Genomic DNA, 13,669 nt, shown 5'->3' on the forward strand with positions numbered 1-13,669 from the left:
AGTCAAACTCTGAAAGAGTCCTCATTAACTTTTTAAACGTAAGTGGTCTATGACACCTCACTCACCCCGTGTTAGGTATCATGTCGGCAGAGACAGGTCCAGTACTAGCAGCAAGGAACGGTCTGACCTAAGTGGCTGAGCTGTCAGAGTTGCACTTTGCTCTACTGCCCTCTGTGCGCAGAAAAGGCTCAGCCTAAACGAAGTAAGGTCACATGGGGGCAACGTGTGACAGAAATGCGCAAGTCCCGCCCACCCAGCAATCCTGTCGTGAACTAGACCGCACACGAGCAACGGCTCAGGTCTTGAGCAAGAGCAAGGTAATAGAGGAAAGACTACTTCAGGCACACAGACCATCTGCATGGTTGCCAAATATTTCCATAGTAGAACAGAAATCCACACATCCAAAATGGCCGGTAGATTTATCTCGACGTGTTCTTCGGTCCGTCCCTTCTCGTGAGCTCATTTCCGACGCAGGATCCAGCATGGCTGCAGTTGATGTGTTCACAGAGAGCCCAAGGGAGGCGTGCTTTTTTTTTTTATAGCAAAATTGAATTTTGAATTTATAAAATCTCATATTGGACTACAAATTGTGGTGGAATTTTTGTGGAAGGACAGAAAGAGCGGAAGGAAGAACTATTGAACAATGGACATCGCTCGAGTGCTCGAATAATTTACCAGAATGTTGCACTCCGTATCGTTACAAATTGGAAATGACAATCGATGTGCAGAGTTTCAAGTTCAGTTAAGGCACCCAACACTGGTACAGCTCGGAAAGTAGCAGTGCTAATTCCCTCTTACACAACACAGGTTAGATCAGCGCAACCGCAACCTCACACAATGAGGCACAGCCTGAGTGTCCACGGTTTCCACACACACAGCAGTTACATTTTCAGACACCAGCAGTGCAAGCTTAGCAAGCAGAAGAGGTACCACACTGACATGCAATAGTTTTCCAAGCGCAAAGAAGAGGTATAGTAAATACAGCCGATTTATGGGATGGGCAATTACCCCGGGTATCACGGAGTGTCCATATTACTGGTTGTTTCTTAGTGTGAGGAGCCTGGGCTGACTCGCTGACAGTGCTCTAGTGGCACTGTACTAGCCAGCTGTCAGCAAATGAACGTTTATTATAGTAAAAACAATTCTAGCTATCCCATCTGTAAAGTGGTAAGGTAAGGCGAGCCCGGATGGCTCTCTACACCATCAAGATTTTTCAATTCCTCCGTACCCTGTCTCCCCAAATGTGTTCAAACGCATAGCACAGGTTGTTAGAACTTTGCGGTGGGAGCGAGGACCCCCGAGAATTGCACTCCACAAGTTGCAAAAAGGGGTGTATGATGACGGCCTGGCTGTTCCGGACATCACGGTATATTACTGGGCCTCGCAGCTTTAGGTGATAAATGATTGGGCCTACGTAAATGTTGATGAACCAGCCTACAGAGTAGACAGAATGGGTATGCCGAGTGGAAACTGTGAATCCTTTCGATCTGCTCGGAGGTCACGCTTGGAGTGGCCCGTTGGCACTAAGGTGGTACTGCAGTGTTAGCGAGAGGCTTATAAACTTCTAGGGTGGGTGGGGAAACTGACCAGTAGAACCCCACTGTGGATAGGCGATCAGATGCGTGAAGTGCCGCACAAACGGGTTTCAAGGGGTGGAAACTGATAGGGATAGAATATTTAGGAGACGTATGGAAAGGTGATTCCCCCCTCATGTTCGCAGATCTCCATAGGGAATACAACCTGCATTAGTCACAGGGTTATCATCATATCAGACTCCTGCATGCTCTGCGTTTACACATACATAGTGGTACATCCATTTCGGAGTATTCCCGTTGGAGGATAGGTTGCTACTCGACCCCATCACTGAGAAACCAACATCCACAATATATCGTAAACTGGTAAACAATGTGCCGGATTCCCTGACTGCCCTTCGGAAAGCCTGGGCTAAAGACCTGGATGGCACAGACGGCGAGGAATGGCAGGAGGCACTGCAGAGTCCTAGGGAGATTGCAATACGTTCTAGATTTAGATTAGTACAGCTGAAGTTTCTACACTACACCTAGTATCCTCGCACGCACCCATAACCATGGGGCAAGATTCCATCAGCGCAGTGTGTTAGGGGATGTCAGCAACAGGGGACCTTCCTACATATCTTATGGGAGTGCCCCGAGATAGTTCGCTTTTGGAAGAACGTTACTGATATCATGCACCACTCGGGGCTCGCTGCTGCACAAGCCATAGAAATTGCCGCGAAATACTCACAGGCTCAGCCCCGTTCCTTCCCTTGGGATAATGACAAAACCCCCAAACCAGGCCTGACACTGAAGCAGGATAAAAAGAAAATCGGTCCAGAATCCTTAAAACCAAAGCCTTTTCGGATGGATACTACTCCTGTGAGAGGACCACAATGCTTCGAGTGGGGGCACATAGCCCGCTTGTGTCCACGAAGGAAACCCACAGAAGAGCCGATGGAGGTGGGGTATATCCCCAAGGCGGTGATGTACACAGCGGAAATGGGACCCTCCTTCTATGTACGTATACAGGTCAACGGAAGGGGTATCAAGGCTCTGTTAGATTCGGGGTGTAGGCAGTCGGTAATCCAAAAGAGACTAGTGTTGCCCTCTCAGATACTCCCTAACACCCTTGTACACATAAGGTGCGTACACGGTGATGTGCAGCCTTATCCCTTGGCCCAAATCACCCTTCAATCTGTAGGTAGAACCCCTTGCCCAGTAAAGGTAGGAGTGGTAGAAACCCTACCTGAGGATTTGATAATAGGGCTAGATAACCCGGACTTCATGTCCCTATTCCGATCTGAACTAAGCGAGGGAAGAGAAATCACTCATCAAGCACACACCTCCTTGTTGACAACTGAACCATGGGTATTGGATCGGAGCTTTAAGTTCGCACAATCCAATGATGCTACACTTTTCAATGCATGGGAGTCAGCACATGTGGCCCAAACCTTCCCCACCACAACGTATCCGAGATTCTCGATAAAAAATGACCTCCTGTATAGAGAAGGGAAGCCCAACGAACCCCTACAATTGGTAGTTCCAACAATCTTCTGAGAACAGGTTCTCTTTTACGCTCACACTCACCTAACGGCTGGACACTCAGGTGCAGAGAAAACAACACAAAACATAACAAAGCATTTCTACTGGCCAGGCATATATAAAGAAGCCGAGTTGTATTTTAAGCAGTGTGAGGTATGTCAAAAGAAGAGCATGTATAGATCTCCGGCCGTGCCCCTACATCCATTACCCATTATAGGAAACCCTTTTGAACGAGTCGGAATGGACCTAATTGGTCCTCTACCGCGTACATCGAAGGGACATACTTATGCCTTGGTGGTAGTGGGCTATAACACCTGCTTCCCGGAGGCCTTTGCCCTAAGCTCTCCTACAACCAAAAACATAGCCGAAAAATTGCTAGAACTGTTTTCTAGAGTAGGTTTCCCCCGGGAGATATGAACAAACCAGGGGACTCCCTTTGTGTCACGTATGATGAAGGAAGTATGTAAAATGCTAGACCTACATCATATACGCACATCAGCATACCACCCTCAGACTGACGGTCTCGTCGAACGGTATAACCGCTCTCTCAAGGCCACCCTGGAAAAAATGCTAACAGTAGAGAACAAGGACTGGGACAGATTGTTACCCCTGGCACTATATGTACTCTGCGCCCAAGTACAAAGTAGCCTCGGCTGTTCCGCCTTTGAAATGCTTTACGGTAGGCAGCCCAGTTCACTCATGGAGATAACAAAAGAAGCCTGGGAGCAGGAGAGGCTGGCGGAACAAAGAACACTGTTAGAATACACTCAGCAGTTTAAGTCAAAATTGGGAAAACTAAGGGACCTAGCCTACTCAAACTTAGAAAGAAACTAAGAGAAACAAAAACACTACTACGATAAGGGGAAAAAGTGGAGGAAACTAGAGAAAGGGGACTGGGCATTAGTACTCCTCCCTTCTTCTACCCAAAAGTTTAAGAGCGAGTGGTTGGGACCCTATCCGATTGTTGAGACCCTGGGTAAAACAACATATAAAGTACAGATCTCGCCGTCCCGGCAACAGAGTTACCACATAAACATGCTGAAAAAGTGGATAGGACCCCCACCTAAGTCAACACACTTTGGCCTGCCCATAATGGAGGACGTTTCGACCCTAGATCAGTTACCCATATCCTGTAAATACCCCTTTACCCCTCGTACCTCATCCTCCCCCCCTACCCTGCACCTTATCCTCACCCCGCAACCCTCGGCACGACCTCGACGGTATAGCACGCGTACATCAGTGGTGTCCTTTCACGTACCGGGTTCCCTTGGGCCTCTAGAAGGAGATCTTGAGTCCTGATGGCCTCTTTTTCTGTTTTCCTTTACAAACCACCGGTGGGGAGCCAACGTGAAAGCTCAACCTGGGGGATCCACGGAAGACGGACATTCCAGTCAATCCTGTGAAGAGAACAGTGCCAAAACGGATCCGGCAGAGTTTGTTCGGGAAAGACTGACAACCCGCACCAGAAAGACCTTTCCTAAAATAAAGCCTTACCTAACTCGAAAAAGTTTCCGGTCCCTTACTGCACCCACGTCACAAGCTGCTTAAGAAATACATTTAGAATGTGTCTTTATAAGTTTAGTTATATTAAAGGAAACTCCCTCAGGACTAAATACTCTACCTGTTAAGTCTAGAGCCCAACACCCAAGACTCGTCTGCACGAATTCAGACACAAAACCCCACGTGGTAAAAGCACCCAAAAATGCATGCATGGTAAAAGCTGAGCGTTAAAGGGACTGCTTGGTAATTGCCGCATTGTAAAGATGTTTCCGCTCATGCTATATCAACAAATTGGGGAAAACGATTTTGAATGTTGGAGAAAATAGCCCAAAACACACACACACACACGTGTATATATATATATATATATATATATATATCTCGTTACACCCGTAACAACGATGGATTCCCTCCAAACAAAACGGGTCCGGACCACGGTATTGTGCCAAATTCAATCCTTTAGTTTGTGCTTGGCGGCATGACGCGTTTCGGCTCCCACCGAAGCCTTGATCACATGACAGCAATATTATAACACTTGCATTAAAGTTGCACCACCTCGGTATATCATTTCATGAATATACATGAATATAAAAAGTTCGTCCAATTAATGCAATCCTTCTTTCAGGGTGTGTATTCTTCTCTTTATTTAAGTGTTCACAGCCAACGCGTTTCGTTCTGAAACCAGAACTTCTTCAGGGCTGGAAAATTAAAACATATACAAAACGACATATAAAATCTACTACATATATATAAAAGAACACCATATACATATATACACCAAATACACAATAAACACATAGTATATACATATATAATACCACATAAATGTACAAAGAACAAACACCACCAGAACTGTATGTTAAAACCATATAGTCATTGCTGCTAGATTTGATTAAATATTTCCTATACCTAAAAAGTTTTTTATATATATATACCAGAAAAGTTTTTCATCTTAGCACCCCATTTGTTTATATATATAGATATTTTTTTTTTCAAATAATTTTTATTAATTTTTGTGGCAATAAAAAACTTCACAATACATCAATCGCTGTTGGAGGTGGTACAACTGTGCAGCCCTGCCAATAGAATGTATACATTAGTTTGCGAATATACAGATTGAGGGCATGGGGTCACACATAACTGACGCATCGTGAGACCGGCAGGCGGTACTCGAGGGGAAGGAGGGGGGGGGAAACTAGGTACTAGTTGTGGGAAGAGGGAGTTTGAGACCATAGCTCATGTGACTACAGGGAGATGGGAGAGAATACCCTAATGAGGGGGGAAGCAACTAGGGGAGGGGGGAAGGAATCAAAGGGGCGAAGGCTGAGGCAGGGGGGCAGAGTTAAACGGATTGTACTAGGCATATCTGTGACGAAGGCAGCTAGGACCCCCATTTGTTTATATATTCGAATGATCATATGTTCAAGAAATCCATAGTTGGTCCAAAAGGCATATTTCAAAGGTATATCGGCTGAGAGCTAAACAATAGATACTTATATGTCCCTATAAGGGTCGAGATTACTGTATATCATAGAGATGGCAAAATAATGATAAGCCATTTGCATCTGTGGCCTGGCTCAATTTGGCCAGAGAGTAATGGCCCCAAAATGAATCGTAGGGCAGTCCAGAATCATGCACTGCAACAATGGGGGAGACAATATTCTATCAGATTTAGAAATACATGAATTCACAAAAGCAGAACGGAGAAAAGGGGAGAAGATGGTGAAAGCGAAGGAAAGGAGCAACCTACCATCCAATACCGTATAATGTCAATAAGATCATGACAGCAATATATATATATATATATATAAACGCTTCAGTTTTCGGTGCCAGATCCGCACAGATTGATGGACTCTCGGGGTGAGTTCATAAAGACTTTATTAGAACTCCGCAGCAAACAAACAGACGCGTTTTGGCAGTCGCCTTCATCAGGATCAGGCGCGCCGGAAAGAGGCACAAAGGTTGCAGAAAGAAGGGACAATGATGCAGAAAGAAGCAACAGAGGTGCAGAAAGAGGGATGAGGGTTGGAGAAAGAGGCAAGAGAAGTGGAGAAAGAAGCAACAGAGATGTAAAAAAGGGGATCAGGGGTGGAGAAAGTGGCAACAGGGGTGCAGAAAGAATCGAGAGGTGCAGAAAGAAACAAAAGAAGAGCAGAAAGAAGGAACAGAGGTGCAGAAAGAGGCCAGGGGGTACAGAAAGAGGGATGCAGAAAGAAGCACGAGGGGTGTAGAAAGAAGCAAAGAGATGTAGCAAGAAGCAAGAGTTGTGCAAAAAAAAAGCAACAGAGGTGCAGAAAGAGGCAAGAGGTGCAAAAAGAGGGAAGAGGGATGCAGAAAAAGGCACGAGGGGTGCAGAAAGAAGCAGGAGATGTGCAGCAAGAAACAAGAAGTGCAGAAAAAAGGAACAGGTGCACAAAGGCAACAGGGGTGAAGAAATAAGATGGGTGGAGAAAGGGGTGCAGAAAGAAGCAAGAGCTGCAGAAAGAAACAAAAGAAATGCAGAAAGAAGGAACAGGTGCAGAAAGAGGCAAGATGGGTGCAGAAAGAGGCAACAGGGGTGCAGAAAGAGGCAAGATGTAGTGCACAAATAGGGAAGAGGGGCGTGAAAGAGGCAGGAGGAGTGCAGAAAGAAGCAAGAGATGGGCAGAAAGAAACAAAGGAAGTGTAGAAAAAAAGAACAGAGGTACAGAAAGAGGGAAGAGGGGTTCAGAAGAGGCAAAAGGGGCGCAGAAAGAAGTGAGAGGTGTAGAAAGAAACAAAAGAAGGGCAGAAAGAAGGAACAGAGGTGCAGAAAGAGGGGTGCTGGAAGAGGGGTGTGAAAGGCACGAGGGGTACAGAAAGAAGCAAGAGGGGTGCAGAAAGAGGGAAGAGGGGTGGAGAAACGCAAGAGGGGTGCAAAAAGAAGCAAGAGAGGTGAAGATAGAAACAAAAGAAGTGCAGAAAGAAGGAACAGAGGTGCAGAAAGAGGCAGGAGGGGTGCACAAAGAGGCAAGTGAGGTAGAGAGAGAGAGGCAACAGAGGGGCAGAAAGAGGCAAAAGAAATGCAGAGAGAGGCTAGAGTGGATTGCACACCATTAGTATCAATTTAACACCCCCCATTTAGAAATAAGTAACAGGTGACCATTCTAGGTTTGCAAAGAACCTTCCACTACACTGTAACACTTGCTGCAGCAGTTTTTTTGTACAAATCTGCAGATTTGGCATCAGATGATGGATTATGTGGCTAATGTGGAACATGTATAATTGTGTGAAAGTCGGTGCAGCCAAACAGTGGCCCTGCTCATACCCCTGACTAGGTCCAGAAGTGCTCCTCAGGGATTCCTTCTTGTTTTTGTCTCGTTGAGTTCATAGTTTAGCTTCTATGGAAACGAGGAAGACTAAACCTGACGTTATCACTCCACAACACAGGCTACCATACTACATAATTTCCCTCCATAACACATAATCCCACTCTACATAATTCCTATACACTAAATACCACATAGTTTCTATCCCCATAATTTCACTGCACAACATACCACATAATTCCACTACACACAACGTATATCCACTCCACTCCAAAAACATTAGTAAAAAACACTTAAAACGCCAATAGCTGTAACTCTTGCACATGCGAGACCTATTACATTACAAATGCTTCTTTAACTGGTAGTCGTGTTTGCAGAGTGGTGAAGAAAGGGGGCTGGGCCTCCAACCAGCGCTCAGGAATTCCACTGCATAGGATTTACAGGAGGTACCAGGAGGGCTTCTTGGCCCCTAAAGTCCCTCAGGGGTAAAGTTGACTTCCCCCCCCCAGCCGGTAGTGTGCCAGAAGGCGCGTTTGCAGAGTGATGGAGAAAGGGGGAACATGGCCTCCGAAGACCTCGTAGCAATTCCACTGTGTGGGACTTACTGCAGGTAACAGGAGTGGTATTTGGCCCCCAAAGACAACCTTGGGGGCCAACTACCCCTCCTATTGCCTGCAGTAAGTCCCACACAGGGGCTTGGTAAGTACTCATGGCAGGCCACGCCTCCTTTGACCATCAGTCTGCAAATGCGCTCCCTGGTGCGCTCTTCTATGGGGATTGAAGTCCCCGTCGCTGCTTGTGGTCCGTAGGGGCCAACTAACCTACCTGTTACCTCCAGTAACCCCCAGATAGTGGGATTGCTGAGAGGTGGACACAGGCCACGCCCCCTTTCTCCATCACTCTGCAAATGCACCTCCTGGCACGTTCTGGGCTGGGGAGTCAAATCCCCTTGAATCCTGAGGGTCTCTGGGGGCCAACTAGCCCACCAGGTACCTTCAGTCAGCCCCACACAGCGGGACTGCTGAGAGTGATCTGAGGCCACACCCCCTTTTTACACCACTCTGCAAACATGCCTCCTGGAGCACTGCTGCTCGGGGAATGAAGTCCACTTTAGTCCTGAGGTCCTAAAGACACAAGAGGACTTCATTGTAGGAGAGTAGGGTCTGCTTACTATGGTTACCCACACTTTTTGCTGTGTTTCACTGATTTATCGACATTAGTCTGGCTGGGGCCCTGCTAACCAGGACCCCAGCCTAGCTGCTTCCTCTCTAAATTGATTGCATGTACATTAGGTACACTCCAGATTGGTTACTGGGTTACCCTTGTGAGTCCCTAGTATATGGTACCTTAGGTACCAAGGGCATAGGTACCCCAGAAGCCATCCAGGGGCTGAAGCATGTATTATGCCACCCCTGGGAAGCCTTCCAAAATGGCACCACTGGTCTGCTACTGCAGCCTGGGTAAGGTGGTACTTCTACTCCTTACTTAGATATAGTATACCTATATCTACCTATATATATAGACACATATAAACCTATAAATCACTCCTACGGCAGGCCTTGATAATCCTGAAGGCGGAGTGCTTGGTTTTGTGTGAGAGGGTGCCCAAGCATGAGCTGAGCCCCTCTGCAGCTTTCGGAATCCCTTCCTTATAACTGTTCTATGATACAGCCATACCATATACTCTTAAGTGCATTATAACCTTGCGGTAAATGCTAACTTTAGAATGGCTGCATCAAAACATGTCGTGTTTAGTGTCAAACACTTTGGAATCCTACCCCCGCCACCAGTTCTGGCGGCGAGGGTAGAATTCCACCCTTCTAGAGGGAGAAGACATGTACACACTTACTTACCGGATAATAGTTTAAAGGAGCCCCAGCATCACAAAATGGATGCTGCTGCCACAGACACAAGTCTGACCTCCTGCTGATGGATGCAACTCCAACAGGGGAGGCCTGGACAATAGGTTTCCTGTCCAGGGAGGTGCCAGCACCTCCCCAGACAGGCTTTAGTGTATTGGGGTAGGGTGGGTGCCTTCAGTGAATGCTTTCCAGACAGTGCCTGGGGCACACAAGGTGTCCAGTGCATTTCCCAATTCAAACGGGTTGCTGGGGCAGTCAGCCCCAGCTCTGGCACGAAACTGGACAAAGGGAAAGGGGTGTAACCACCCCCTCCCCAGATCCTCCCATAGGTGGGACCTTAGAGTTAGTCCAACCCTCAAACTTAATATAAGTATAGGAACCCAGTCCCTAGGACTTTAGATTACACTGGACGAAACTCTGCAACATATATATTGGACCTTCGACATTCTATTCCGACTAGAAGGCTGAAGAAATCTCCCTTGGGGTCAAGGAGTGACTCCCCTGTTCAAACCGGCACCAAAGAAGCATCTTGCCAGTCTTCATTTTCGAGGCTCCCGCCGGATCCCGAAGAAGCTGCGACACAAGACACAGACTTCCAGACATCTCCTAGGCCAACACGAGGCCCCAGCAAAGCCGAGACCTGTAGCCATCACGAGAGACGTGGGACCATAACTCCTAGACATACAGCACATTTGCTAGTGCATCGACTTCCCAAGCTTTCCCGAAGTTGTGCATTGGGCTACTTGTAGTCCAAGCCCTGAGCACCTTTTGCACCGTAGCTTGTGGGCCTACACTCCACAAGTGTTCAGTGGGCCCGCTTCCTGCATTTCTGCTTGAGGCCCCTTCGCGATCCTTGGTCCGTCGACTAGTGGGTTCCCACGAAGGAATCTCTTTTATTTCTTGGGCTTCCCTGGTTGCTCCAGCTGTGCCCTGACTCCCCTCCAAAGGGTGAGTCCCTCAAGCCTTGCTGGTCTGCTCCGAAGCCAATCTTTCCATTCTGCATGGGTTGCTGTTGCCAAGGCTTGTTGGGTCCAATCCAGATACAGACGCTGCAACACTCGACATCCGACGTGGTACAGCTCGAATCCAGCTCCTGGTTGTCGTCAACGCCTCCTGGTCCTCATGGCTGAAGAGTCAAGCTTCACCTACATCACTGAAATCACCCGACATCGGCTGGCATCTTCTTGTCGCCTTCCTGGTCACTGGCTAGTGACCCAGACTCTGTCCCCTCTGCTTTCAGGTTCTTCAGATCTCTGATCCACCCTTGGATCCACCCGGACACTTTTCACCTGGTCGCCTGCAGCACTTCTTTGCAGCTCTCCATAGGAAACGACGACGAAACCCGACACGAAAAGACACCTATGCACCCGGCTTCCCTGGGTGAGGTAACACGAGTACTTCGGTGCTTCCGTGGGTCTTGACTCTCGAACTGTCCAGTACTTAAGGGGTTTTACCGTAGTCCACTCCCAAGTGTCCTTATTCTTTAAAATTCTAACTTAAACTTTCTCCATAGAAGTCAATGGTGATTCACGGCTGTGTTTAGACACTGCACACGTCCCCCGTGGGTCTCCTGGGTCCCTACCTTGGGTGGTTCCTGGTTGCCCCAGTGGTTCTACAGGTCCTAGGCCTTGTCTCTATGCTCAGAGCGGTACTTATACCACTTTCTTAGTATATGGTTTGTGAGGCCCCTAGGGCAAAACGTATACTGTGCTAATTTACTGTGTGCTAGTATTCCTGTATTGTACTTTTGCCTCTAGCGTCATAAAGAGACTAGAGGAGTGTGTTCAGAAAAAATACATATATTTTTATATATATACCTGGTGTGGTTCTCCTTTCATTTGATCATTCATGAGATTATAGACTGGTAAAACAAGCTGCTTTACATTTCTTCAAGGCTGCTCTCCACAGCTATTACTAGGATAGATTTCTATAAAGGTTGTCTAAACCTACCATCAATAAGGGTCGTTTTGACTGGTGCAAGGTGCCCACTAGAATAGTGGACAGCATATGCCAGGTCAACACTCATAGCTCCACCAGCCATGAGCCAAGAGGCGCGTTTGCTGAGTGGTGTAAAAAGGGGCATGGCTTCAGACCACATCTCAGCAATCTAACTATGTGGGGCTTACTGGAGATACCTGGTGGGCTAGTTGGCCCCTAAGAACCTTTAAAATTCTAGGGGACATAATCCCCCTACCCAGAACGGGCCAGGAGGCGCGTTCAAGAGTGGTGCAGGAAGGGGGTGGGCATCTGGCGAGATGCCATTTTTTTTCTTTTGTTTGCTTAGAAGGGGGACTGGCTGGCCTCCCTTCTCTTAATATTTTGTGGGCCCTGGAGACCCCATCCCCCAGGGCCTGAGATATTTAATATATATATATATATATATTTTTTTTTGAAAACCTTTATTTAAGCAAAAGTGTACACCGCTATTTAGCCGAACATCCCAGGGGCACGGCAGCACATTAAAGACATAGTATCACGGCATACATCGGTCATATTTCCGGATAGGTGAGGTTTAATTTTACTATTAAATCAGGATGACATCAAGAACGTAAAAAGCTCCAATACGACGTAAAGAAATGTGGGAATCAGGTGCCTAATCGTAAGATATAGTCATATAATGGGCGAGCCAAACAATAAGTCCTGCATAAGGAAGACGATCACAAATAAGACATGGGCACCGCATCAGAGATGTAGGATATACATGCATACAGTTACTACGAGCATCAATTAGGCGCCCGCCCATTTACACCAATAATGCAGCAACAGCTAGGACACAGATTACGACAAATCAATAAAAACTCAGGGAATAACCCAACCGACTGATCCCAAACCCAGTAAAAGAAGAAAGTGAAAGGAAAACCAAAAGAGCGAAGAAAAAGGCCATAGAAACAAATTAGGAGAAAACAATAAAACCCCTCCCCCAACCCCCCACCCCGCACACCTGTAGATGGCTACGGCCTACCCCCCCTAGTAGCGTGCCTGTCGCCCAGTATCTAAACCCGAAATATAGAAGAGAGAAGAAATAGAAAAGCGAGGAGAAATATAAGAAGAAGAGAAAGTAAGAAAAGCGGAGGAGGAGAAGAAATTAGGATATGAGCTTCCAGTCGCCCACCCTCCGAGCCGAGACCCTCAAAGCAATACAGAGCCAACATTCGATTCAGTCATTGTACAGCCTGTCCCGCGTGATCACCAGCCGTCTGCACACCAGTACTCGAAAGAATATCCTCAGCCCTGCCCCATTCGATCGATTGTGGCAGCGGAGTCCAGCCGGCCAGCCGCCATATTGGATATAGTGGGGGAACGGGGTGTCCATGGGAATCCGTCGGGCTGCCCACCAAAGCCAGCCAAAAGCAACAATGTGCGATCAGAGACCCTTCGGGAAGGACCCAAGCGCAACAATAAGCCACCAAAGTCTGTTAACCAGCCCGTTAATATAAGTTCCAGGAGAAGAGGGGGAGTCACCCCGTAAGTCCACAACTGAATAGCCGGACGCGGCGTCCGGGATCGAGTCTCCACACACAACGCTGGGCCACCATCACCGGACCATTCCTCATCGGTAGCAATCAGCCCCGTGGCTGGCATGAGATCCCGGTCCTCGAAAGTCCCCATATCCACAGGGGAAAGCATCTCACTGCGTTCGGGTGCAGGGTGCGGCGCAGTGCCCCGCAGGCGAGGAAAATCACAGCCAGCGCAGTACACAGTGGGAGCAACGGCGTCCAGCCTACTCTCCAGATCCTTGGCACGACAGTTCAGGGCAATGCGCAAATCACCTAGAGCAACAAGAACATCGCTGATACCCAGCGTTGCCCCAGATACAGAGGCTCCAGCACTCTTCCTTACGTGAGGCTCCTCGGCAGAGCGGGACTCACAAGCCCGAACGCTACGCTCACATGCGTCCATCCGGTCTCCACACCGCCACTCACCGGAGTAAAATCGGACCGGGACCTCGGGACTATCGGGCTCC

The 13,669-nt window shown here is 47.7% G+C and overlaps 1 protein-coding gene across 1 annotated transcript in view; it reads right to left on the reverse strand.

The window, feature by feature from the left end:
- Positions 1–390, reverse strand: part of HSDL2 (hydroxysteroid dehydrogenase like 2) — a 164,519-nt gene extending 164,129 nt beyond the window's left edge. Inside the window, exon 1 of the mRNA XM_078676640.1 lies at positions 66–390. Within this exon, the coding sequence (XP_078532766.1) occupies positions 66–82 (17 nt within the window). The 5' untranslated portion in view covers positions 83–390. The remainder of the gene's footprint in view (positions 1–65) is intronic.
- Between the last annotated feature and the right edge of the window lie 13,279 nt (positions 391–13,669).

The sequence above is a fragment of the Lissotriton helveticus genome, chromosome 2_1, assembly GCF_964261635.1.
Source record: "Lissotriton helveticus chromosome 2_1, aLisHel1.1, whole genome shotgun sequence".
Taxonomy (NCBI): Eukaryota; Metazoa; Chordata; class Amphibia; order Caudata; family Salamandridae; genus Lissotriton; species Lissotriton helveticus.